The sequence below is a fragment of the Cryptotermes secundus genome, unplaced genomic scaffold (assembly GCF_002891405.2).
Source record: "Cryptotermes secundus unplaced genomic scaffold, Csec_1.0 scaffold10, whole genome shotgun sequence".
In the NCBI taxonomy this organism is placed as follows: Eukaryota; Metazoa; Arthropoda; class Insecta; order Blattodea; family Kalotermitidae; genus Cryptotermes; species Cryptotermes secundus.
Window position 1 is genome coordinate 533,125 of NW_019735554.1, and position 27,709 is coordinate 560,833.

Here is a 27,709-nt window from a genome sequence, read left to right on the forward strand (position 1 = left end):
ACTCTTTTGTTGCAATATATTTTTATATTATTGAAAAGCCAGCTGGATTGTTATGATTTCTTGTACTCTGCTGAAATACTTGTACTGCCCAACGCCTATGCCAGCTAACCCTCTCGGTTCCTCCCTTGAGATCCCCTTCCACTTTGGGGAGGCATTGGAACACCACGAGACAAACAGTCGATTGTGAGCTCCGGTTGTCTTCGAAGCGGCTCAACAATTGGTAGCAGAGCGTGGTTGTCTTCGAAGAGGAGGAAGTGCGGCTCAATAGGACAGAAACAGATCATGCAGAAACTACTTGTATTTCAATCACACACCTCATGCTGATCTAAAATAAGTGTATCTGAAGCATTTCTGAAATACCAGCCTTCAAAAACAATGTTCTCATAAAAAACATCAACACAAAAGGTCACCACCCTTAGTCAGAAAAAAATTATGTCATGTCATATAATTGCAGAATATTTCTGTATCAAATAGAACTAGATTTGCTTCTGAGCTAAGAGGTTATACATCCACAATGCTGAAAGTGTTAACACATCATAGTGTCCAAGCAACAACCAACAGCATATGCAAATGTACACACAGACCTGCAAGCACCATCCTCAAGGTTGTTTTCTGACCAGAAACCATTCCCAGTAGGTTACAAAAGGTATACACAGTATAACAATCCCAGCAAATTATGTCAAATGCCATAAGATATACAGATAAAGTGAACTGGGCAGAAACGTGTTTTATTTTTGTCTACAGTTTTTGTTCAAAACACTTGACAAATACTTAATGAGTTACAGTAAGAGATGGTGACAGGCCCTGGCAGGTCTCCTGTGCAGTGTCCACTGTTGCTGTCAGAATTAACAAAAACTCGAATATGCTGTGAAATGTTAGTAAAACTCCTTGCTATTAAATTTCATGAGAATGCATTCTGTGGTTCTTGAGTTCTTATATGTAGGCTGAGAAATAAATAGACAGCAAGACATGGCATATTAATAGGTGCACTGTTGCAATTTGTATTTGATATGTAAAGGTAAAGCTACCCCTGGTAACAGGCCATGGAGGCTCATTGGGTTGTCAGACGTCAATGCTCCCACATCTTCTAGATAATCAGCTCACAGATGGCGGTAAGGTTGTCAGCCTTATGTGTCAGCCACCCTTTACCCCCCATAAGATTCCTGGTACTCATTTCTGTTAGAGGCCGAGTCAATCCCAGGGCCATGGTGCAAATATGAAGGATTAGGTAAATTGAAAAAAAAAATTCAATGACCTCATTGGGAATAGAACCTGTGACCTTCTGGATTGTAGCATAGTGCCTCAACCAACTACACTATGGCATGCTCCCTTGTAAATGATAGTGCACCAAAAATGAACAGTCACCATAACTGAACAAAAGTTGTTGACAAGTAATCAACCATATCCCGTGGCCCAATACAGTATGCCATACCAGTCTGTCTCATAACATAACCTTTAAAAATTCAGAGGCTGAAATTTTAATTATTGTAGATACTTATTCAGATACTTTCCTATACACACACTTGCACACACAGACAGGTGAATGAAAGGAAAGGGAACTGGCCATCAACAGATTTCACAACATTAGACCTCTATGCTAATGAAATTGAGGGAACCAATATTTGTGAACTCTACCATAAGAAGTAACATTACAAATTAGCATACTGTACAATACACAATGCCAAGTACCTACCTGAAATGGGAGATGTGGCAACAAGCAGCTAGAATGCGTGAAGGAGTGCCCAACCAACTACATCACGGTGTCCATCCTGTATGTAACACACATAACATACGTTCACTGTACAAGCCAAGCAAAATACAACACAGAATCCACTGAAATGCTGGAGCTTCTGATGTTTACACTAACACTGCAACCAATGAAATCACTGAGCCTTAGATTCTTGTGGGGTTCTAAAGCAGCCAACACGCAGGAACCAACTTACTTGTATTTCAGTGAAGTCCACTTCTAAAATCAACTGGATGGTATCAAGACAATGTATTGGCATTAACATTTAGTTGTCATTAAACAGGAGGGTGATGCTGAATCAGTGTTATTTAATGATGTTAATTCAACAAGTGAAAAAATGATTATGAACAGTGGATAAACATTTGGAAGGAGGTGCAATGATATAAATTTGGTATGTTATTCCTGTGCTTAATTAATTAACAACGATGCCATGAAAACATGTTGGGGAGTAGACGTGTAACTCCACCATTCTTGACCATAGCACTACTTGGAGGTGTGGCACCTATTGGACAATGCTGAACTTGTTGGTTGGTGTGTGTTGGCAAGTTCATACAATAGTATCAGGCAAACCTGATTTTAAAAATACATATATTTGCAGTATAAACATAATCAAACATAAATAAATATCTATAGCAAATCAAATTCTTACCTTTTCAACCGATTTATGTGAGAAAGGCGATCGCTAAGAGACAAGCTACTGAGTGTGGCGGGGAATGTTGCTTCCGATGGACTCTCCTTCATCAGTGAGCTTGACATGTTAATAGCTACAAATAAGCCACACAGCAGGAGTGGTCCAACAATAGCACCCTCTACACCAAGGCAGAAGATTCCCCCTGCTATTGACAGGCCAGTCAAATATGGATGTCCACCTCTGGAGACATAAATATCATTGGTCCTGCTCAGTGACATACCTAGAATTCTGTCCAGCTGAAACTGCAAGTGAATGAAGCACCCATACAAGTGTACAACTGCTCATTAGAAAGCAAATATCACCCTGATGAGGGAAAAGTAGACTTTGCTGATCAGGCTTGCAAAAGCTGCTACATTACAATATTTCTATGTAGGATTTGAGGTTCTCACAGCAGAAGATATGAAGAATACTATCTTCTGGGATAAAATGCCATGTAATCTGTTGCCAGTCAACTGACGTTTCAGAGGAACATATCACCTCCATCTTCAGGGTCCAAGAACAAGCTAAGCAAGATACCAGCATGAAAGCAGGTGGCAAGCAGAGCTCTTAGACCCTGAAGATGGAGGCAATATGTTCCTCTGAAACTCTGGTTGACTATCACTGGACTATACAGCATTATATCCCAGAAGAGAGAACTCTTGACAGTATTTCCAATTACTACATTTTGTCATGTTGCATAAAACTGCACCTTCACAGTCAGTAACAGTCAAGTTGACAGTCCTTTAAGGCCTGAGATCAGCCATCATTAAAATACCTTCTTGATTTTTATATCTAAATATACAATACACTTCATAATGTTATACCATAGCACAGTGTTGCATATTAACTGATTGTTTGTTGTCTAAACAAACAACATAGCAAGAGAAGACATGCAGCACCACAAAAATCACAAACACATCATGGGACTTCACATCCTATATAAGAAGACCAAAGCAAGAACACCAGTCTCCATCCAACAATTTTATAACACCCAATGATGACTGTATGATGGTCAAAACATGTAGTGACAATACAGTTTTAAAATGAGTTTAAAAGACACATTATATATGTGTAATTAGTGTTGAAACAGAAATTATATAAAAAGTGTTGCATGCAAGATGGCACTATTTGTTAATCACTATACATTACATGTTTCAACCAAAACCAGTTATCATCAGGTGGATTACAAAAAACAGTAATACTCCTATACTATACATGTAAAGATTTTAAAAATATGCAGAGAGGTATAAAAATATAAAAAGCAACAAATTATGTAGGATCTGACTTTTTGTTTCTGCTATACACAGGCATGTGTATTAAGATGAAGATGTTACACCATACACATTTACATTATTTCCATTTCATTGAACATTTGTAAATTTAGTCCAGTTCAGATATTGTTAGATAATTTATATAGTACTCTCATGCTGTACTTCATTCTCTCATGCATACAGTCCCTTCTGGTCAGTCCAAGCCAAATTACAATTCTATGCTGTAAGTTTCAAAATTCCAAGAAGCTGGATGTGTTCTGAAATTTTAAAATATTTTAAAATATTAAATTTTGGAAAATATATCATTAGATTAATGACGGGGGTATGTGATGGAATTTTACTTACAAGGGCTGTGCAGTGTGTTCCGAAACAAGGGGCTGATGTAATGATGTGGTGTACCATATCACTTTAAAGATATAATATGAAAATTATGTAAGGGGACTTTATTGTTGGCTAAATGCACAGTATTGGAAAGAGAGCAAGCATTGATGACTGGTACAATAAGTTTCTGGAAGGCTGTGAAGAAGTCTCAAACCTGCTGCATGCTCGCATTCAGTCAACCGCTTTATGTGATGTGAACACTTGCCATGTCAAAGAGCTGACTTTGGAAAACAGGCAAATTACAGTGCATGATACCACATCCAACAGTGGCATAAGCATTGAAACAACTGTCTGTAAACACCCATTGTTCAATAAAGTGTGTGCCTGGTAGGTCCAAAAAAAGTCAATGTTCAACCAGAAGGCGCAAATGCACTGTTGTGTCTGTCAACTATTTGTACAGGTTTGAAATGGAGAGAAACATACTCCTAGAGTGAACAGTGACCTGTGACGATATGCTGGTGCTCTACTTCACTCTAAAGTTAAAGTAGTCCGGCACTGAATGGCGTCACAAGGGATCTCCAACACTTGAAAAATTCAAGACACAGTCGTCGGCTGGTAAGATCATGGCAAGTGTGTTCGGGATTCAGAAGGAGTGATTCATGTTGATTTTCTTCCATACAGTGAATTAGTTAATGTACAGTATTACAGATAGACTTGAAAGGATTCTCACGATGGTGTATACTGTACTTCTTTTGCTTTGTTTTGGACTTCATCCATCGTCTGGTATGTAAAAGACAAAAGACCACAACGTTTCGGAGACTGGATCTGTCTCCGTCTTCAGGTGGGTAGGGAAGGATAAATCTACTCAGTTGGGCCCGTTAGAAAGAGCTAGTCTCAGTCACTGGACAAACCCCCGTCTGTAGAAAACAACCTATGAACAACCAACAACCGGTTCCATCAGTGGGAGATAAGAATAAAATCAAAGTAAGACATGATAGAAAATTTGTGCCAAGCATGCACATGTCATCATCATTCTATCATGTCTTTTACTGTGATTTTATTCTTATCTCCCACTGATGGAACCGGTTGTTGGTTGTTCATAGGTTGTTTTCTACACACTCGGGTTTGTCCAGTGATTGAGACTAACTCTTTCTAACGGGCCCAACTGAGTAGGTTTATCCTTCCCTACCCACCTGAAGACGGAGACAGATCCAGTCTCCAAAACATCGTGGTCTTTTGTCTTTTACATACCAGATGATGGATGAAGTCCAAAACAAGCCAAAAGAACTACAGTATTACAGTTAAGCTGCTTCACAGTAATGTGCAGCAAGTGATTCAGAAGAAAGAAATCTGGGAAACAAACAGCCTACAGCAAGATAGCACTTGTCCGCATACAGTAAATTTCACGAAGGTGACAATGGCAATAATGGGCTGAGAAATCATAACCGTCCTTACAGCCTTGACTTAGTCCCCAGTAATTTTCATTTGTTTGTCCAATGAAGATGTACCTAGGAGGACAACAATTTCAAACTGATGACAAACTTAAATGTGGTGTCCTGAACTGGCTACGCAGTCAGGATAAAACGCTTCATGCTGCTGGCATCAGTACCTTGCCAGGAAAATGGGGAAAAATGTGTTGGTGTAAAATGAGAATATCTCGAAAAGGAGTGATAGTTTGGTCATTCTGGCAGATATATATAGTCTTCTTCTAAAAAAAAAAAATAAATAAATAAATAAAAGTCCAAGTCAACCTTGATCAACCCTTGTAAACTTCACCCTTTAATTTCTTTGTAGATGGCTGTGTCAACCAAGGAGGATGGCAGGAACTGAAACATGAACAGCATCACAGCTTGCACCCCCTTCTGCTGGCCTAGCCACAGATCCAAACAGGCTGGCAGGCAAGCCCAGTATGTACCCAGGAAAGGCACAACTGCCAAAGTGGCTGCCAGCACTATAAAACAAACAGAAGGTCAACACTCAGAAACCTGAAATTCATGTAAATAACACTTAAATAACTGAATTCCCACCATACAGAAAACACATCGTCTCCATTACAAAAAACGGACCAATCAATCCAGTTCAGGGAAATAAATGCAGTTTAATCTGATGATCATACAAAACATGTACAACCTGTGAGCAAAATACAGAAACTTTAATGTTAAAGTGGGTAGTACATACAATAACCATTGTGCTTCAAAGGGTCAACGTACACAGTACAGAATAGTAATTTTTTTCTCTGAACAGCCTACAATACATACCACCTGTCTGATTAATATTAACAGCGACTTCAAAGTGGCGGATAACTTCTTTAGACTGAAACACATAACAGAACATTTCATAATTTGAAAAAAATTATTCTACTGTGAAGTTGGAAGTTAAAGGTTCTCCAAAAATGTCAGAAGTGATACACACCACCACATGGCCCTTTTGCTGATGCTGTAGCACTTACAAGGTCTCACATTCAACTCCTGACACAAAAATTAGTCATACTGATCAACATGTTCAGCTCTCCCCACAAATTAAAGTTGGCACACCTACTTCAGTCCACTTCATTCCAATTTACTGTACACAAAAATCTTGCCATTTGAAACAACCTATGCAGCTGGTAAAGCATCAGTAATTAGATAAAAGACAATATACTGTAATCCAAAAACATCATCCATCAACATAATTTGCTAAGAGTATGTAAATGAACAATCAATCAAGTTAAAATTCAGAACCAGTTAACGGAATGCTTTAAGACAAATCAAGGATTAAAACAGGGAGATAGTTTGGCACCATCACTATTTAATTTGGTATTGGAAATAGTGAGGAAATGTAATGTAGACACAAGGAACACAATAGCATATAAAAAAAGCAGATAATGGTGTATGCGGATGATATTATAGTATCGAGATCCCTAAGAGCAATGAAGGAGACATATAAAGAAATAAAAACCATAGCAAAAACACCTGGCTTAGAGGTGAATGTAAATAAAACTAAAATGCTGATACAATCTAGAAGGAATCCAAGGCAAACTGGAGAAATTAACATGGAAGGGGACGCCATAGAAATAGTTGAAGACTTCATACATTTAGGATCAAAATTCCACAAAGATGGAGAGGAAAATCATGAAATAACAAGAAGAATAAAACTAGCGAATAATGCATATTTCTCGTTACTATCAGTTTTTAAATCAAAGGACATACACAGAGCAATTAAAACAAAAATATATAAAACAATGATAAGACCGGTGCTTTATTATGGATGTGAGGGTTGAATGCTAAACAAGAAAGAGGAATCAGTCATCAATTCATTCAAGAGGAAAATCCTAAGGCAAATTTATGGACCAATAAAAGAGAATGGGATATGGAGAATAAGATATAATAAAGAGTTATAAGGAGCCAGAGATCTCAGTGACGATGAAGCTAAAAAGATTTCAATGAGCTGGGCATGTACAGAGAATGGATAAGGAGCGTATCGCAAAGAAAATATTGTCACATGTTGGGTATGTCATGCAACAAATAACTTTACGTGGTTCTCGGATTCAGTGAATCTTTATTGGACATTCACTCTTACACACTGTATGATTGTTAACACTTCAACTGTATTCTGCGGCGGCTATCTTCCAACTGTGTTGTATGGCGACTAGGTTCCCACTGTGTGTTGCTGTCTGTAGCTCTCGGCTTATGTGGGTGTTCTGCGGACTCAATAGAGGACGCTTCTCTCCAAGGTTCGGTCTCATGTGTTCGGCGATCCGTTGCTTCAGGAACGCTCTTTATACACTGGTAACGAGTTTTGTCTAATCTGTCGTTACTCGACGGCCTTCTGTTGTTCATCTCCGGGGAAACGTGTTCGTTGTTTCAGCATTGTCTACGCAACGGCCCACTGTTATTGCATTACCATGGAAGTATCTACTCCAAACACGTTACATTACTCCCTTTTAAAGGTTGTTCATCCCGAACAGCCTAACGGTGCATCCTTGGTTTCATTTCCTAAGGTGTTCATCTTCCGCGTGTTACCTCCGCCTACAGTACAATAGGCGGTAGGAGACATGCTGGGAAACCAAGGACTAGATGGACTGATGCAGCGGAAGAAGACACGAAGAAGTGAATGGGTGCAAGGAACCAGAAGAGAGCAGCGCAGGGCAGAGAGGAATGGAGGGGCTTGATAAGGGAGGCCAAGGCCCGACATCAGGCTGTTGCACCATAGAAGAAGAAGATGTAAATGAACATCCTAAAACTCAAAAACTTTCCATTCATTTGCAAATTTATTGCTGAGCACTGGCATCTCGTGATTCCATCATGTGCTGCCAACCTTTGTGTCACATGTATTAGTGACTAATAACATGGGTTCTGGATTGGATGAACAGGTTTATTTACTCCCTATACACACCACCACTAATTACACATAATTATAGGGCTACCACTATTTCTACACTTTATAATTCTCTCTCTCTCTCTCTCTCACATGCACACTCTAGTTCTCTCCTGGTAACATAATTAAAACAGAGGAACTATAACAGTCTCACTGTATTACACACTGCAAATATTACACACCAAGTCTTCTCTTGAAAGCCACACTCTTGCGACTAACTCTTAACTACACAGCCTCCCATAGAGACTGACCTCTCTACTCAGTTCTTTTGAAGATGGCTTCATGTCCTTGACTCACAGTTCCTCAGCTGCAACTACTCGCAAATGAACTTTGTTGTCCCCTATAAACCTTCAGCATGGACCACGCTCAGAAAACACCTTCTGTTATTGTAGATGTGCTTACAGTTCTGTTGCTTAGCACAGGGCATGGTGCAGCCCACATGATTGCTATCTCACCAGTTCATTGGCACGCTGACTGTTGCCTAACAACGAGCTATAACATTTGTCCTATCCTTGCATGCATGTATCGCAGGGTGTTTATCAAGCCACTGCTTGGCAATGCATTGACATGTCACATGATTAAAGCAATTATCCACAGTGTCAACAACATCTGATACTCAAACAGCAGATATCTGCATGGTGCCATTATGTGAAACAAATATGTTAATATTACGTGGTCACATATTTGGATTCAGTTGTGTCCAGACAATTAATATTGTCACGCGACAAATAACTTCACACTGTCTTGGATGTTAGCAAATTTATTGCACATTCGCACTTACACTTATACAATTCACAAGTTCCCAATTACTGCAATCTGCAGTATCACAATTACTTCTCCTGCTGGAGTCACTGACATTCACTCGATACAACTCAACTCGTAGCTGCTGGACTGCAATGCATACTGAATACTAGTAACTGGCTCAATACTCACTACCCAATCCTTATGTAGCTTCCGCACTGACAACACAGAAAACAGTTACATGATAGCTACCACTGTTGCGTAATGTCTTGTTTACAGGCGTTGCTGGGGAATGCTGCCGAGAGCGGTTTACTGCTGTGTAGTAACCGCGGTGTCACCTGTTATGTCACAATGGGAAGTGCTGTGATGTCACCGCAGGAGGCAACGGAGTGTTTACCGAGCGTTGCGTAATAATGAAAGGGGTGGGGGTATGTGACGTCACTTGTGAGACCACAGGGTTCACGTGACCCCTACTTCCTGTTGTGCCATCCACATTACAATATCAATGGACAATACATGTTGCTACAGCTCTTTGCTGGGAAAGTCTGGTATCAATAAAACACCTGGAATTCCTGCCAGTAGCACCATCTGGTAACAGTCCTGCCACTTTTCAGTATATATTTTATACTTTCAACTCAGCAAGTTCCTTACAATAAGAGAGACTGTGAAGCTGCACATAATTGAATACATATTCCTTACATTTCTGCATCTCTCACTGGACTTGATGTTCACTTGTTTCAGATGTATATCTACTGTTGTCATGCTAATAGGATGAAGCTGGTCAAGGCATTTCCAAAATTTTATGGAAACTGAAGGCTCATAAGAACCTGACACTGAACTCTATCCTAAGCCAGTCCCAATCCTTACACCCTATCTCCTTAGCATCCATCTTAAAATTATCCTCCCATATATATATATATATATATATAAGAGATGACTTGCAAGATCTATATATATATATATATATAAAGATCTTGCAAGTCATCTCTTTCTTTCAATCTTTCCAACTAAAATTCTGCATATATTTCACATCTTCCCCATGTGTGCTACATGTCCTGCCACCTCATCCTCCTAGATTGAAGCACTCTAACAATGCTGGATAAAAAGTGTGTGTTAAGGAGCTGTGACTCACCAGATGGCAGATATATCACTTTAACATCAAACAAGTTGTGAATGAGCCATGTCCAAAGGCCATAGAACACAGCCATTTTGAAAGAGGCACGAAACACACCCATTACTGCTGTCTCAATGGCTGTAGCAAACCTGGTAACAACAACACTTTAGCTTAGTATTTTAAGTACATAAAAAGCCTACTCTTCATTGCTGCAAAAGAGGAATTAAATTAAATTAAAACCTTTTCACACAAATGTTCATGACTTTCAGTAAGACACTGCACCACATGAAGCAGTCCCAAACAATATGCATAGAAAAGTGACTCCAGCTACACCATTCATCAAAATTACAGCTCCTTAACTTGCCAACTACTGATAGGTACACCCAGGAACGTATGTCAACATTTCCCTCATCTGGTTTCAATTCACGTCAATTTATTCCTATGGTTCAAAGTGATCTTGTCCATGACTTAACCTGTATGGTACAGTATTAGAAGCACACATAAATAAGAATCATGCAAAACACACAACTGTACACTAAAGCCCCCCCCCACACACACACAGTTACTGCATCCCTTCCCATGTTACAAATAGTTCCCTTGTCCTTAAAATTCCTTGCTATATCTAACAAGTAAAGCTATATGCCACTTCACTAAAATAAAACAAAAATCAGCATGGAAAGGGTTGCCCTCAATACAGAGCATCCAAATGAGACAGGAACATAACACTGTGACAGTGCAGTGGTAATTTACCATGTGACCATAAGGGCAGTGGCAAAGAGCTTTTCCTTATACATAACACTGGCTCCCTCAATTGACACAGAACTCCATTACTCATCACTGTAAAAACATGCTGAACTTAGCACATTGTAGAAGAACTGCCAGAAGTGGTCTCCTGATACCTTCAAACATGTCTTGCAACACAAAAACAAGTTTCGTGATACGCACACTCTGGGTCTAAAAGGATTCAACATATTACTCATGAGCCAATCTAAATTAAGTTTTTTGAAATAATCTCAGGTCTACAGTTTGACACAGACTTACAGCACACCATACCCCTACATAACAGTTCTTGTTGAATGGCATGAGGACTTTCCTCAGTCCATATTTGTACATTCTGCATACTGACATGCCCATAGAGATAATGGCTCACTTGTTACAAGCAGCAGCTGTGGATCCATGACTCCACTGTGCACATTTTGCAGCAATCAGTTGCAAAAGTGAATTCTTGCTGCATAATGATGCACTTCAGCATCATGTTCCACTAGTATCATTGCCATTTGTACACACCTTTAACCACCATCTTAAATGCAATGCTTATTTTCATCTTCCATGTATCTTATTAGAATATGTTTCAGCTTCACTTGGCCATCATTAGGTATGTACGCTCTTGCTAAAATTGTTGCATTATCACCTTAGTACACCACATGGGAACATACTGTTATTTTTAAATTTAAAAACTTTAAACCCCTTTACAGGCAAATAAAATTGGTGATTCAGCTACACTGCACCAGGCTATCAGCTTTGGGTGTTTTCTGTGATATGCTATAATTGTACTGTGTTAATAATGTTAAAATAGCATAAGCCATTCTCTGAAGCTAACGCACATTATGTCATTAATTAAACTTTTAGCTGTGAATGCAGGCCCCAGCAAAACCCCAGTTTGTTGTGCCAAGTGTCCTACCAACCCATAACACTGATCTCTTCAGTTCTCTTCAGTTAATATATTCCTCTTGGATGGTTCTTTTTGCCCAAACTGTACCAGAGATCCAATACTTTTTGACAAGCTCAAATATATGACTGTCAGAACTTGTTCTTATGGGAATTATTTATAAATGAAACTCTGAATGCAGTTGCTATAAGTTTTCTTTCTTATATAAAGTAAACTAAAAGTAAAGTTTCCCTTTGTTTAACTGAGAACTGTGGCCATGAAGACCTGTAGGATAGAGGAAGTACATAAATTTGGCATGAGATGGAGCTGAATGGCCACTTCAAGCATCAGCCATCTTTCTCCCCAGGGAAAGAGGCTCTGGACCCCACTAGAAAGGAGACTGTGTAGGAATCAGTGTCAGTGTGGATGCTATGCTCAGGAGAAAATTCTCTTCTTGCCCCTTCTAGGAACAGAACCACAATTCCTCAGGCATTCAGCATACAGCCTAGTTATGAAAACTTCCTGCTGAACTATATACCTCACTGCAAGAGTAGTGGCATTCAGACCAGAAGATAACAAATGTAAATAAGCAGAACCTTCAGTCACTACCATACTGATCACATGTCCATGAGAGTATCATCACACTGGGGGGCCACACAGTGACTACAGCCAGAACATCCACTGTAATCGCAGTGTTACTCTACTTCCTTCTCATATTCGTCTCCCTGTTGTAACTATCCAAGTTAACCTGACCACCTGCTTGGGCGGCGTTAACTGAGGTGTGGATGGGCAAGGATATGTAACTCAGCTGGTGAAGGTCTGACTCTGTCTCAAAGGATGCATTATCGGGGAAACACATCGTTCATGCACCATACGACAAGTCACGAAGATTCACTTTGATGGTAAATGTATCTTAATTCACCAGTTTATACTATTACAACAATGAGTTACTTAATTCACACAAGCAATGAGGTGTAATGATGTGCTCGAGTTCTACCTCGCGTCAATTTAGCCACTATTGTTATTAATTTATTACAACGAATTTCCAAAGTCACAAAACTTGTCCATTCACCAGTGAAGCTGAAACAAAAAAACCCACCACACAATATGACTCATACCAGCAATTCATCACCTCCAGGCAGTGTCCAATGCTAATACCTCTTCTCACTGCCAATTGGCTGGATTCAAACAGAGTTCCTCACCCCAGCATTGAAAGTAGGCATTCCTATTGGTTAAAATGAACGAAAGTCACGTAATCCTATGTAACGCATTTCACATCTGGAAGCCATCGGCCCCAGCATCGACTCTACCCAGTTGGACCCCTCTCAACTTGTCTTACGGTGGCAGAAATTTCCTTCTGCTAAGATTTCTTGCTCCAAAACCACAAAAGAAATCCAAGTTGTGTGACATACTTGCTTACTTAAAGCCCAGTTAACAAATAAAAAAATTCAGACAAATGATTAGTAATTTTAGGTGGTTACACTGATATAAAATTTTAGGACAGGTACACCAAATTTGTTGTCCAACTTCATCTACAACTCTTTGTTGGAGCAAAAGTACTGAACCCATCAAATAACGCATTTCATAGTTGTTAACGAATGCAGCATAAAACATATATATACATACCTGTTTCCCATGTTGGGGCTGAAGTTGGTGATCAAGTCCACAGGTTTGTACAGTTGTCCACTGGAGCTCAGAAGGTAGAACAGTGCCGTCAGGAACACCACCTGCAATGCACAACATTCTGAGACTGCAAATGAACCAGAACAACAAAGGGACAACTGAACTGTAATGGAAGAGACAATGCACGTCATTCAACAAAAGCAATATATTACATTTCTTAGTATAAGCTCTTGATTCCTACTCTTATAACAAGCATTTATGATGGTTTTATATTGGAACCATTCACTTCAATATTTTATTCACATATGTGGAACATTCAATTTCATATTTTCTTGCAAGTTCAAATGCTATATTCTGGCAAGGGATCACAGTAACCCTGGGGCCTGACCCTTCAGTGGGACAAGCTACAGAGCAGACAATGCATAACTATAGTTTAAAAGGTTTGGCACTAGTACAAGGAGTGAGTGTTTGCCATTAAGGGCAACAAACCCACTTACGCAACCTACACCATTACTGTAAAGAATTAGGGAAGTTTCTGGAATGCCGAGCTGATTCAAGATAATTCCTTGCACATGTGTGTGCAGTCTTCATGACACCAGCATAAAATCTTACCAGACAGTAAATAACCAAGCAATCATGGCATTGCATTGAATTAATTAACTTACAAGACTTATGGTTAGAACTGCATAAGGGTCCAATTAACCAATGAAAACCATTGTTGCTGGACCTATAGGAACCTGGAGGGAGATAAACTTGGCTATTATTTTAGACACAGCATACTGTCTTGAATTTTTCAAACAATATTTCATTGTCAGGCATAAGAGGGAAAATATTCTTACTGCAATCCACAAGAAACAGGTGGTCTCGATCCCTAGACCCGTCCACCTGATGACAGTAGACTCTGCAAAATAACAGCCATGTCCACTACTACACACCACTGAACAAACATTCAGACTGAGATAGTGAGCAGTCCTTCAGCTAATGTAAGCCAGAGTAACATGCTTTGCAATTCTACTAAGCTGATCATCTGTTCATGCAGTCAGACTTCCTGTGAGCTGCCATTCTGTCTTCTAATTCGTGCTGTACACCAAGCCAGTCAACAAATTCATTCACTCAGTAACAACCGTATCAGATTTTGCAACAGCAACATAAAGTCAGTATACAGCCTCTCTCCTAAAGTAGGCACAATGTTTGAAATACACTTCTGCATAAGTGGGTTACTAAGAAACTACTTAACAAGGATATAACTACTGATGTCATGAAGCTGAATCCTTCTTGGAAGCCAGCAGTTTCCCAGCTGCTCAAGAAAGTTCATTACAATGTTCACAAGAGCCCAACAATGGTCCCTATCTTGAGCCAGATGAACCCAGTCCATACCAACCCATTTTACTTCTCCATGATCAATTTTAATTTTAACCTCCTATCTATCTCTATGTCTACATAGCGGTCTCTTTCTTTTTGGCTTTCCAACCAAATCCTTCATGCATTTCTCTTCTCTCCCATGTGAACTACATGCCCTGCCCATCTTATCCTCCTGAGCTTGGTCATTCTAATCATACATGATGAGCAAAATTTTTATGCCCCTCACTGTGCAATTTTTTCCAGCTTCCCTTTATGTCATCCTCCTTTGGTCCAAATATTCTCCCCAGCACCCTGTTCTCAAACACCCTTAGTCTATGTTCTTCCCCTTCATTTCACAGACAAAGTGAACTACAGGCAAAATTATAGTTTTGTATATTTTAATTTTTTAGATAGCAGATGAGAAGACAAAAGGTTCTGAGCTGAATGGTAGCAGGCATTTAGAGAAATTAATCTGCTCTTAATTGCTCACAAATCAAATTTTGATTCCTTACTGTCATTCCCAAATATTTGAACTTCACTATATTTTCACGATTTTGCCCTGTATCCTGGTGACAAGACACTGACATAAACTTATTTTCTCTGAGTTTACTTCTAGACAAACATCTTTTCTAGTGCCAACTAGAGCTTCTGTGTTTTTCTTCATGTTACTTATGTTATCCCCTGGTATGTCTGCATCATCAGCACAGAATAGAAGCTGATGTGTCCCAATTAATTTTAGCCCTACCTGGTTTTCTTGACATTCCTAAAGGTGTATATTAAAGCAAAGTTGAAAAGCAATGGCGATAAAGCATTTCCTTGTTCCTGCACATTTTAATAAGAAATGTATCAACCAAATATTTATCTATATAGATTTTATTGTAGATTTCATATAAACACACTTTAATAAGATTAACTACTCGCACAGGTACACCAAAATCGAATAAGTACATTCTACAGTACTTCCTTTAAATCTACAAATAGCTGATGTACACTCTCACTGTACTCCCAAATTTTTCTCCCATTTCTGACAAATGTAAAAGGATCTGATCAGTAGTTGATTTATTACATCGAAACCCACACAGATAATCTACAATAATTTCTCTACATATTGACTTAACCCTGAGAAAATGACACTGGATAACATTCTGCATGATGCTGATAACAGTGATAAACAAACAAACAAACAATGCAAGAAGCAATTCTTTCATGCATTCCAAATTGTGGGCAAGGTCACGTGACTCAGGATATCAAGTGTAAGTATAAGACATATTCCATGTGTATTACATAACAAAGTGCCCTGTGAAATATAGTGAGTAGAACACATGGGGTGATAACAACAAAGAAACAATATCATTAGTGATATCTGATCTGCCCTATTCATCCTGTTAACACAAGCTCCAGAACTAATGACCTTTATGTTGTCCATCCCTACTGTGTGCCCTCGCCATAATCCACTGAGACAAGATGGATCCAGTGGTGATTTTATTATTAAGATTAATGTAATAATAAGGATGGTAGGATTACTTACTGGACACTGTCACCTAAAAGGACACTTTTTTAATCTGAGATTCACAGAAGAACCAACCTGTGAAAGGTGCCTACAAGATGAATCATCAACACACACCCTATGTGATTGTGAGACCATAGCTTATTTAAGATTTTGTCACCTGGGCCAGTTCTTTATGGAACCAAGTGATTTCTATGATTCCCCCATAAATAAAGTCCTACATTTCATTCTAAGTGTAGGATTAATAATAGGTTAATCCAAAGAGGAAGCACAACAGATCACTGAAGGTCGCAGTGCAAGGGCCAGATTTTATGGCCCATCCCTTACACAATGACGACAATGATGACAATGACAAAGATGATGATGATGAAATGGGTGAGCTTTATATTAGGTCTGTAGCAAAACTGTTTAAACACACAAATGTATAAAAAGCCTTTAAAACTAATAATATGATAATAACACCAATCATAAAGGCATACGGCAATCCAGGCATTTACTAGTTACATTTACAACACACCCACATTGCCAGAAAGCCTATACAGGTAAAACTGGGAGACAAATCCAAATCAGATGTAAGGGACACACATGAAGCATCAGACTCAATAAGAATGGCTAAAAACCTGTCATACATGCACATGGCAACAAACAATCTTAGAGATCCATGGAACAAATCATGATAAAAACTGACTACACCAATGTTCTGCAACCAGTGTGCCGTCATAAGGTGAAAGGTGGACGCAAACTTTTACCTATTGTAAGAAATTAAATGTCGAATTTTATTCATTTTATTTTATCCCAGTTACCGTGTTTCACGTGCTTGTATTTTATTCTCAGCCACTGCACTAATTAAATAAGCTGATGCTTGTTTATTCTTTATTACATGCCGTGATTTTTTATGTACAGTAATGTATTCTAATAAATTAAACATAAATTATTTACTCACAGTTGTTGTTATATTATAGTTATCATTATTGATTTATTTTTATTTTTCTCGCATCTACGCAGCTTCTTTGATATACTTGCCGCATGTTCTGTGTATGTGCTTTTCCCTAAAACTGCAGGGATTAGCAAGGGTTTCCCTGTCTTTTATAACGCTGTACTGGTAAATGCCCCTGTTTTTTAGAAGTGAGAGCTTCTTCAACTTTATGACTTTCTTCCTGTAACGACGCACCCACTGATTGTTGCACTTCATTTAAAATTATAAAATATTTAAAAAATAAGTCGGTATATGTGTCACTTCTTCCGTTTGAAGAGTAGAGGTCCCATGTCTTACAACTGTTTCAGTTCTATCACAGCTGTGCTCTGAAGTAGTTTGAAAATTGTGGTTGCTAATTAGTCTTGCTATTTACTATTACTATTAGACTACTTTATTTTTTCAAGATGGATAAATTCCTTATATGGAGTGTTTTGTCCACGAGCGCAAGTAATGAAAGCACTGAGCCCCCCCCTCCCCAAAAAAGAAACAAAAATTAGTACACAAGCAGTATAGTGTTAATTACTTATCTTACAGGTTTTTTGGTGTGGTGATAAAACGTGCCCAATCCCAAAGTGTATCGTTTGTGGTGAAAAACTCAGTAATGCTGTTATAGTTCCCAGGAAATTGAAACGTTCGTCAACAAAACATTCTTCTCTAACAAGCAAAGGTGTCAATTATTTTCATCGCTTGTTGGAACAACACAAAAAACAAAGAATGTTAATGACTGTGACAGTATGTGTGTCAGAAAAAGTACAGGAAGCAAGTTATAAGGTAGCCAAAATTATCGTAAAGGCCAAAAAACCACACAAAATAACTGAAACGTTGTTAATGCATGCTTGTAAAGAGATGGTGAAAATAGTCCTGGGTTCAGAAGCTGCTAGTGAAATTTCAACAATTCCTCTCTCTGCTGACACAATCAGTCGTCAAGTTATTGACATGTCCAGTGACACTGAAGCCATTATAAAAGAGAAAATTAACAGCAGTCAGAAGTTCGCACTTCAGATCGACGAGTCCACCAATATTAGCGGCCACACACAACTTCTTGCTTACATTCGATACATCGATGGAGATGTAATTGCAACAAATTTCTATTTTTGCAAAGAACTTCCCAAGCGAGCCACTGGTGAAGAAGTATTTCATGTCACTAATGAATATGTGTTAATGAATTAAAATTGAAGGATTGCGTTAGTGTTTGTACAGACTATGACAGGCTGTGTTAAAGGATTTGTAGCTAAAGTGCGCAAAGCAAATCCTAACATATGATGTGATCATTGTCTCATTCACCGCAAAGCCATTGTTGCTAAGTCATTGTCATCTTCTCTGAAAGTTGTGCTGGACAAAGTAGTAAAAGTCGTGAACCTCATCAAATCGCGGCCCTTAAATTCGTGTTTTTTTTCCGTTTTGTGTCAGGAATTGGAATCAGAACACACTACTCTCCTACTACATATGGAAGTACAGTGGTTATCACAAGAAGAAGTGTTAACGTGAATATTTGAACTTAATGAGGAGGTACGTGCATTCTTGACTGTTGAAGGGCATGAGTACGTGGATTTATTTGCAGATAATAAATGGGTATGTAAGTTGGCATATCTTTCCGATATTTTCATACACTTGAATGAGCTGAACAGAAAGATGCAAGGTAGGAACGAAAATATTCTAACTAATATGGATAAGATACAAGGATTTGTAAATAAGCTGAATTTCTGGATACAGGGAATTACAGATGGGTCATTAGAGATGTTCCCAACTGTACGGCCACTTGCTGAAGGCAATAAAGTGGTGATGGACACAATTAAAGAACATTCTGAAATGCTGCAGCAGAAATTCAATAAGTATTTTGGAGAGAGTGTACAAGATTTTGACTGGGTTCATAATCCATTCATTGCAAATTCAAATCCATTGATGAAGAAATGAGACTTGCATTGTCAACAATTCCACCATGGATCAGGCGCCCGTGTGCAGCTAAGCAGGTGCAAGTATTACATTGAAGGTATGAGTAGAATTATTTCCTTTAATAGTAATAAAAGTGTATTTTCTACACTCTACATATCTATATTAATTGTCTGATATCATGCGTTTTTGATGGGAATAACATTTTGGTGTGCCGTGTTGACTCATGGATACTTAATGGTGTGCCGCTAGTAGAAAAAGGTTGCGGAACACTGGACTACACAACAAATCATGAACATTAAGGACAATTTACACTTCCACTGATGAACAGAAATGTGACAGTATACTTGCTTATTTTATCTACTAAAAGATGGGGCAAATGATATACACACTGTCTCCTGAAATAGAACTGCCTATGTTTACACTCTTGGGCAGCCTAGCTGCAACCACACTGTGGGCAACACCATACACGTCCAATGTAGAGCTCCCAGCAAGTATAACCTCATGCTTATAGAAGTAAGTCCTTCCCGTTAACTTACGGCAGATAAACTCTCAATTAATTAGTGACAAAATAGTGCACATGTTTGTAATAGTCCTATGTATCATTTAATTATTATTATTATAATCCTTTGCAAAAATTTTTGATCTTGGTAATTTTAGCTTAAGAAAGCTCAAGAGATTCTCTTATTGCACACTGTTGTGGTCTATTCAACATGCCATCAACTATACAGTTTTTTACATGTTTTGAAACACCAATCTTTGAACAGTGCACAAGAATTTTTAATACACGTTGCCTACAACGCATGATGTTAGCTTACATGTGAGGCTGGTTGATGAAAACTTTTTAAAATTTTTAAAAATATGCACTACCATAAAAAATAATCATGAGTTTATTTTGTATTACTAAAAATGTAGAACTGACAGAGGCATTCTAAACAAGGGAAGCATTTTGTAGCAATGGTGAATTTAAACCAGTTTCAAGAACTTGTACTGCAATTGATAGTCCTATGACAATAAAAGATGCTATGGATTACAATGGTGAACAACTCAACATAAAAATATACAGAGAGAACAATTTCAATTGACATATGAAAGCAAAAACAACAAAACTTTCTGTCACCTCACTTCAAATCCTGTAACTGGCTGAGGCTTGGTGGGTGTTATGATTGCAGTCTGAAGGCGACATACCACAGTTCATACATTTTCAAATCTCAGAAGTTCTTGAATCATGCATATTGCATTACCATCATCCAACAGGCCTTGCAGTGACCTTACCCCAGATAATACTAATGTTCTCATGTTAACAAGGGCACTATTCTGTATGATTTCATTTTACGTTAGTTCTTCCTTCTGTCCTGGAGGCATCTGGAGTGAGTCACTTGGCCCATGGTTGAGTACACCTCTTACTGACACAAGCACATGTCAAGCCTGAGGGTACTGTTTATGCCATTATACAGCATCATCTCGACATCACTCCATATTATTGTATTTCCATCACAATACAACACAAGACTGTTACAATCACTGCAACAACAAAAACAGAATGCACAGAATATATATGGTGCCAGTTTTGAGAATTCAGCTTCCCATTATCAAAAGAAACATAAAAATCTGAACATTTTAATTTGAATTTTAATCACAATTGTTTTTGTAATTTTAAGATTGAGGCAAGAAGTGCAGTGAACAGTTTAGCATACTGAAGACAGCGGATCATGACCGTAATGGCCAAAATATGTTGTGTACAAAGATTAAAGTGACTGTAACAATCTTGTGTTGCATTGCGACAGAAATACATATACAAGGGTAAGGCAATAAGTAAGTTACAAATGAATATAGAACTTAAACAAATAAGAGTACTGATTTGAAAAATGCCTTTATTTCTCAACATAATCTCCCTGTACATTGAGGCACTTGTCCCATTGTTTCACAAGCCCCTGAAAACCAGCAGCATAACATTCTTTGGGCTGCTGTCGGAACCAGGCGTGTTCACAGGGCATGGCCCACCTCATAATGCATGACAGGTTAGGTTTTCACAAAGTCTGTGAACGATGGGTGCCATGCATGCTGACCCCACAACACAAAATGCAAAAAGAATGGGTCTGGCATTACAGCATTTCAATCGCAACCACAATGAAGGACATGATATGCTAGCCCAAATTGTCACAGGTGATGAGTCTTGGGTTCACCATTACCAGCCCGAGACAAAGCATGCATCAATGCAGTGGAAACATCCTGCGTCGCCTGCCAAGTTTAAGGTGACACCATCCTCCAGGAAAGTGATGCTCACAGTCTTCTGGGATCATGAAGGCATTCTGCTCACTGCATTCCAGCCTCAAGGCGACGCAGGATGTTTCCACTGCATTGACACATGCTTTGTCTCAGGCTGGCAACGGTGAACCCAAGACTCATCACCTGTGACAATTTGGGCTAGTATATCGTGTCCTTCATCATGGTAGCGACTGCGATGCTGTAATGCCAGACCCATTCTTTTTGCATTTTCTGCTGTGGGGTCAGCATGTGTGCTGCCCACTGTGCACAGACTTTGCGAAAACCTAACCTGTCATGCCATGTGAACATGCCTGGTTCCGACAGCAGCCCAAAGAATGTTATGCTGCTGATTTTCAGGGGCTTGTGAAATGATGGGAGAAGGGCCTCAATGTACAGAGAGATTATGTTGAGAAATAAAAGCATTTTTCAAACCAGTACTCTTATTTGTTCAAGTTCTATATCCATTTGTAACTTACTTACTGACTTACCTACGTATTTACGAAATAATCACTCCATATGCTGAAGGTGCTACTGGGTTCCCATGTCTGCCATGTAGGTTAAATATCAATCTGTCCTTCTGTCTAGGCACCACGTTATGCAGATGCATGAGGAAGAAGAGATAAGGCTCCACAGATCCTAAATATCCTAAATATGGCTGGGCCTCACAGTCAAAGGGAAAACAAACATTTTAGCTCCTCCTGAGAAGTGAACCCCAACTATTATGGGTACTGTGTGAGCTCTAACTGCATGCTGTTCAGTTGGCTAAACATGTATTAGTGGTACATCGACACATATCCCTAGTAATGTTACTTCCCATCAGTTTCAGCAACTCTGCTAATGCAATAAGATACTATAATGCTAATGAACATGCCACACGCAACTCACAAGTGAAGCATGAACAAAAGACAACATTTCATCCTGAGTATCTCCCTTCCAAGTCAAAAGTTCAAAGATGTCCAGCTTGTGAAAGCAAGAGCTACAGGCTAATCTCCCAGCTGGTAGCTATAGACATGTGTATCTGAGCGAAGGCATTGCAACACCAGGAACCATCCTTGTGAAATAGAGTTTATGATTCTTGTGGGAACAAAACAAGGATCCAGCTGCTGTATCAACTTACTCTGATCACTACCAAAGAACAGCAAACATATTCTAGACAGTGGTATATGCGCTGTAACATACCATGTTAAGGATGAAGTTTAGAACAGCAGTGCCACCACCAAACACAATACCAATCAGTGCAGTGAATGAATAGAATGCAAGGCTCAAGTTGCCCTTCAAGATACTCCACACAGAGTCCAGCACAGACATTAATGTTTCCACATTCTCCTTTGCAAATGTCACCATTGCATTTACATTGAAAAGCTCTGGAAGCAGAAAAGAGAGCAACAATAAAACTTCAATAGTGTCTATGTCTCAGGAGAAAGTGGCCATACTTCAAGATACTTAATCAAGTGGTTCTCAGTGAAAGGTGCTATATCAAGATGTGCCCAAACTTGATGAGTCACATAAATATAAATAGAGTATTCCCTGACAAGATAGTTTTTGAGAGGACCAGCAAAAAACAATCTTAATGGGAAAACTTATTACAAGGGAAATGTAAAATTAAGTTCATTTCTGGATGCACTTGTATTTTTACCTGAAGCAATTGTTTTATATTATTTCATCTGTAAGAAACACAAATGTATGTTACCAGGGAACTTGAAAATACAGTGGAACACCAGAGCTCTTTATTACTTTAGTAATAACGAAAAAATTATAAAACATAGCCATAATGGACCATCAAACAACTGTATAAATATAAAATTAAATCTGAACACACGCTGTATTCAGATTTGTTTCCACTTTCTATATAATGTTAACTTTCTCCTGAAAAGGCAATGCTTCCTGTTTAATTGGAACTACCACCACATTTTGTTTATATTACTTTACATCACAACAGAAGCAATATCAACAGTTTCTTGTTCTTATTAAATGTACAAATGAATGGGGAAACATATAATGCCAAGTTCACCAGAGAATGCTGTAAATCAAATGAGTAGAAATGGATGCTCAATGACATACTTCACTTAGCAAAAGACGAATAATGATACCAGTAGAACCAGAAATGAACAGCCAGTAGGCTAGCTACAAATTATGAAGCGGTCCACGCATGATCAATTATGAACTATGGTACAGTTTGACCATCAAGAAATGACTAATGGTTGTAAAGCCTTTGAACATTTTATGTTTAAATTTGCACATTTGTGTGCAGTTCATCAGTATTATTTTAAACATATTAAATGGGAAATCAGAAGAAAATGAATTTCTAATGTGGGAAAACTTTTTTACATGGCATATTTATATGCAGGAAAATTTTACATCATCCTTATGTGATCTTCGGTGGGACTTAACAAATCTAACTTCTTACACGGAAATCTTTGTATCCACATCTTCTTATCCAAAGAACACTAGTTAATGTGTGAAAATGAAGAAAATTTTAATGTGTAACTACTGTTAAATCTACAAGGACTGTTGTCATGACCACTGCTGACTTCTACTGTCAGCTACAAGAAGTGCCCATTCTTCACCTGTGACATAATTGCTTTCCTTTTCATTATCACAGTATCTAGCAGCCAGACTTTTTAAGAACGAATAACAAGAAACTGAAATACATTAATGTCACTAAAAGATGATTCGGAATGAGGATTACAGCCACATCCCAAAGCTGTACCACAACACTTGCAAATCACTTCAAAGGCCTGGTGACCATACATTTATGGACTTAAGATTATTAAATTAATGTCATAATATCATTGGGTGTTCACTGTTAGGTTTGTGGTAGGAAACGATTTTACATATCATACATCAGACATTCAGAATGGCACAAAACAGCTTATCTAGGTTTAAAAGAAAACCTAAAAGTTTGTGATGATAGTATATTAATACAAACACTGTGTTTCTGGACTTATCCATCATTCTGCTTTAATTTAAAATACACAATGATTCAGAGGCTGGATACTGTCTCCATCTTCTTGTGGAACCTGCTCACTCGGGCACAATCAATAAAGCTAGTCCCTATCTTGGGTATAAGAAAGAAATGTTGAACTCTTCAAATAAGACACAACATTTGTAGTAAGCTACTCATTTGGTGATACCTGGTGTCTTCTGCATTCCATCTATGAAATTATTCCAGCTACTGAAGACTGCTCCTGTAGTTACAGTTGGGCCTACAGATGGCTCTGTTGAAGACATCAGCCAGGCCTGGTACACTCTGTCCCAGAGTTCCAGAATTTGTTTCTCTAGCAATGCTGCCTTTTGATCATCCACATCTTTCATCCAACTACGAACCTATCAGAAGTAGACACACAGATGTCAAGACTAATAGGAACAATTTTCTCTGAGTGACAAGCCTCTACTTAGTAATATTAGTGGTGTTTAATCTAACACAGCGCATTTCAGAAATATACTGTAATATAACAATTGCCATGCACGGAATGTCTTCAAAATTTTGCCATTAGGCTAACAGATATGAGTACAGAAATCATTATGTGCCAGCAGAAGTACGTCATATAAGCCAAGAAATGCATGCACAACTCCCCTAAATCTGTAACTGTGGTAGAAAAACAAACATGCCACGAAGAATTTTAATGGTAAATCTCTTAAAAAGGTCTGGCTGAGGACCAAGAAGGAGACAGGAGGTAAGATTAACATGGATCTTTGAATGATAGGTTGAAAAGATTAGAGATGAATGAATTGGCTAAGAGTAACGTCCAGCAGTGGGTACCCATGGTGTAATGCCTTTTGGTTCTGATATCACAGTGTTAGTTAGCTAGTTATTTAGTTTATTAGCTATATTAGTTACTTATTTACTTGGTTAACTGGTTCATGTTATAATTGAGAGACTGGAGAACTAGGTAAATTTAATAAGAATCCATGACAATTCTTATTTAGTATACTGTCACTCAATGTTAACATGGCATCATTGTCACTCATAGCCACTGAACTGAAAACCATTTACACTGTCACACACTCCATTATGAAATTACCAACACACAGGTTATATTTATCATATAACAGTCAAGGATCGGCAGTGATTTTCTGATGTGTCATGCCCGGTCATCAGCCAGGAATGTTTTGCAACTAGAATTTTCTTTTCTTTGCAAAATCACCACTGGTTATAATAACATTAACAGTAATCATTGGACAATAAAGGACTCCATCTCTGATTTCCACAACATATGAAATTCCCTTTCTTTCTCTTACTGATGTTACTGTCAGTACACTTTGTACTAATGCTGTATGATGATACTCAGAGCAAGTAGTGTTATAACTGCCAACTTGCCAGACAACTACACACAGCATAGGTCTATAGCGAGAATAACAGGAAGTGCAAACCCTCACAACAAGTCTCACAGATCAAGCCACTTTACATGTTCCTTGGGTGGCTAAATTTCCCCGTTCAGCAGAATTCCCTATATTGTCCTGCAGTTGTCTAGCCATTCTACTGACACAAATGTTGGTAATGATAGCCATGCACAATGGAAAGCACTCTCTGCTGGCTGACATATGCCAGAGGGGATGAAAAGGAATGCAACGGGCATAAAAGGAGCAAGCCTTGAGCTCTGTCATCACTAGCATCCATGGGATTTCTTTCCATGGCATCTGTGTAATTGCAATATTACATACTATCAGGTTAAAGACAACTCATGTCAACTCCTGAGCTCTGTACAGGTTCCTGGTAATGGTGTACCACACATTACCATTTTTGAAATTCCTTCTCGCCCATATGTGTAAGCGTTGTCCAGAATACCATTCATTGTATCCTGCCAGTCCTCGGGAACAACACCCAGCATATCCGAATTCTGCACCACAGTGCTATTGATGACACTGGCACCCATGTACACCAAGTGAATGCCCTCAGCATACACCTGCAATATGATGGCAATATTTTACACTGGTCCAGCAAACCATGTTAATAACTCCTGGCCAATAAGCTCTAGGGTTACTGCAGCAGATTGGTAATGAAGTTTCAGAGTAAACTCATGCATCCATCTTCTGGTCATGCAAGTAAGCACAGGAGGGTTGGACACGGAAAGTTGGACATACACTGAAGCTATGGGCAAAATGAAAGGAATCAGAAGGGCAGATGCCAAAAGGACAAAAATTAAGAAGCGCAGGAGGAAGTACCAAGGGCAAGAGAGGGAAAGTAAAATAAAACAAACTAAAGATATACTAAATAAAAATAAGTGGAAGACATAAGAAGTGGTCCTACAAAGGGCTGTAATCAAAGGACAGGGCCACTGTTTCCTGGTTCGTTTTCCACTACTCTTCACATGTTTTCCTCTTATTATTTTATTTCATCTTTAATTTATTTTACTTTTTCCTTTCAGCGTACCTTCCTTTCTCCTATGCTTCTTCACCTCCCCCCACATCCAGCATGACCACTGCGGAGCCACAGGTTCACAATGGTCCACTCACAGCCCCACCCTCTGGCCCCCCTTCCCTGTATCCATACCACATCAGCTTACTCTTCTGTATCCTGAAGATGGAGGAGGCAGATTACTCTGAAACCCTAGTGTTCATCTGCAGCAATACATGGTATCATCCAAGAAGACTTCAATCTTCATATTTACTGTCATGAGAAAGCAAAAACACACAGCATTATTGTATGTGTATAACACCTGCCCACCTGAACAGCCAGTAAAATGGATGCACAAATAGTGATTATGGTGATCCCAAATATCACCACAATGCTGGCAGCTGAGTTCACTGAATCTTTCAGTGACTCCATCACTTTCTCATTCATTTTTTCTCCAAGCTGAAAATAAAATGAAACAGTATTTCAACTTTGAGGTCTACCCAGCTTTTCTGACAACCCTGACCTGCAGCCCCCACCCCAGACACTTTCTAGGAAAAACACCCTTCCACACAAAGTCATACTTAAGTAATCCACTCTCTTGCATTTCTTCAAAATAGCAATGTGCAGGAAACATTTATCACCAGTAATACTACTAATACTGAAATATAACCTTTCTTTTTTGTGCAAGGCTCAAAACATTGTTTGTATGCAGTCACCTGTTTGCTAACAGAACCATTCAAAAAAAATATTATATTTGAGCATCCTGTTGCAATGATGTATCACTCACTCATTCTCTTCAGTCTTTCATGTAACATAAAACTGTTCACAGTCTATCTTTATTGAACTGAATTGAATTGAATTTATTTACATTCTATAAATCCTAAGTAGGTTAGTACCT

At 38.7% G+C, this 27,709-nt stretch overlaps 1 protein-coding gene across 1 annotated transcript in view; it reads right to left on the reverse strand.

Moving 5' to 3' along the window:
* LOC111869510 (transmembrane protein 245) overlaps nt 1-27,709 on the reverse strand; it is a 59,093-nt gene that overhangs the window by 5,550 nt on the left and 25,834 nt on the right. Inside the window, exons 8-16 of the mRNA XM_023861085.2 lie at nt 27,142-27,270; nt 26,213-26,380; nt 24,608-24,800; nt 22,653-22,837; nt 13,495-13,595; nt 10,239-10,369; nt 5,786-5,960; nt 2,397-2,618; nt 1,694-1,769 (exon numbers count right to left, since the gene is read on the reverse strand). Coding sequence (XP_023716853.1) covers nt 1,751-1,769; nt 2,397-2,618; nt 5,786-5,960; nt 10,239-10,369; nt 13,495-13,595; nt 22,653-22,837; nt 24,608-24,800; nt 26,213-26,380; nt 27,142-27,270 — 1,323 coding nt within the window. The 3' untranslated portion in view covers nt 1,694-1,750. The remainder of the gene's footprint in view (nt 1-1,693; nt 1,770-2,396; nt 2,619-5,785; nt 5,961-10,238; nt 10,370-13,494; nt 13,596-22,652; nt 22,838-24,607; nt 24,801-26,212; nt 26,381-27,141; nt 27,271-27,709) is intronic.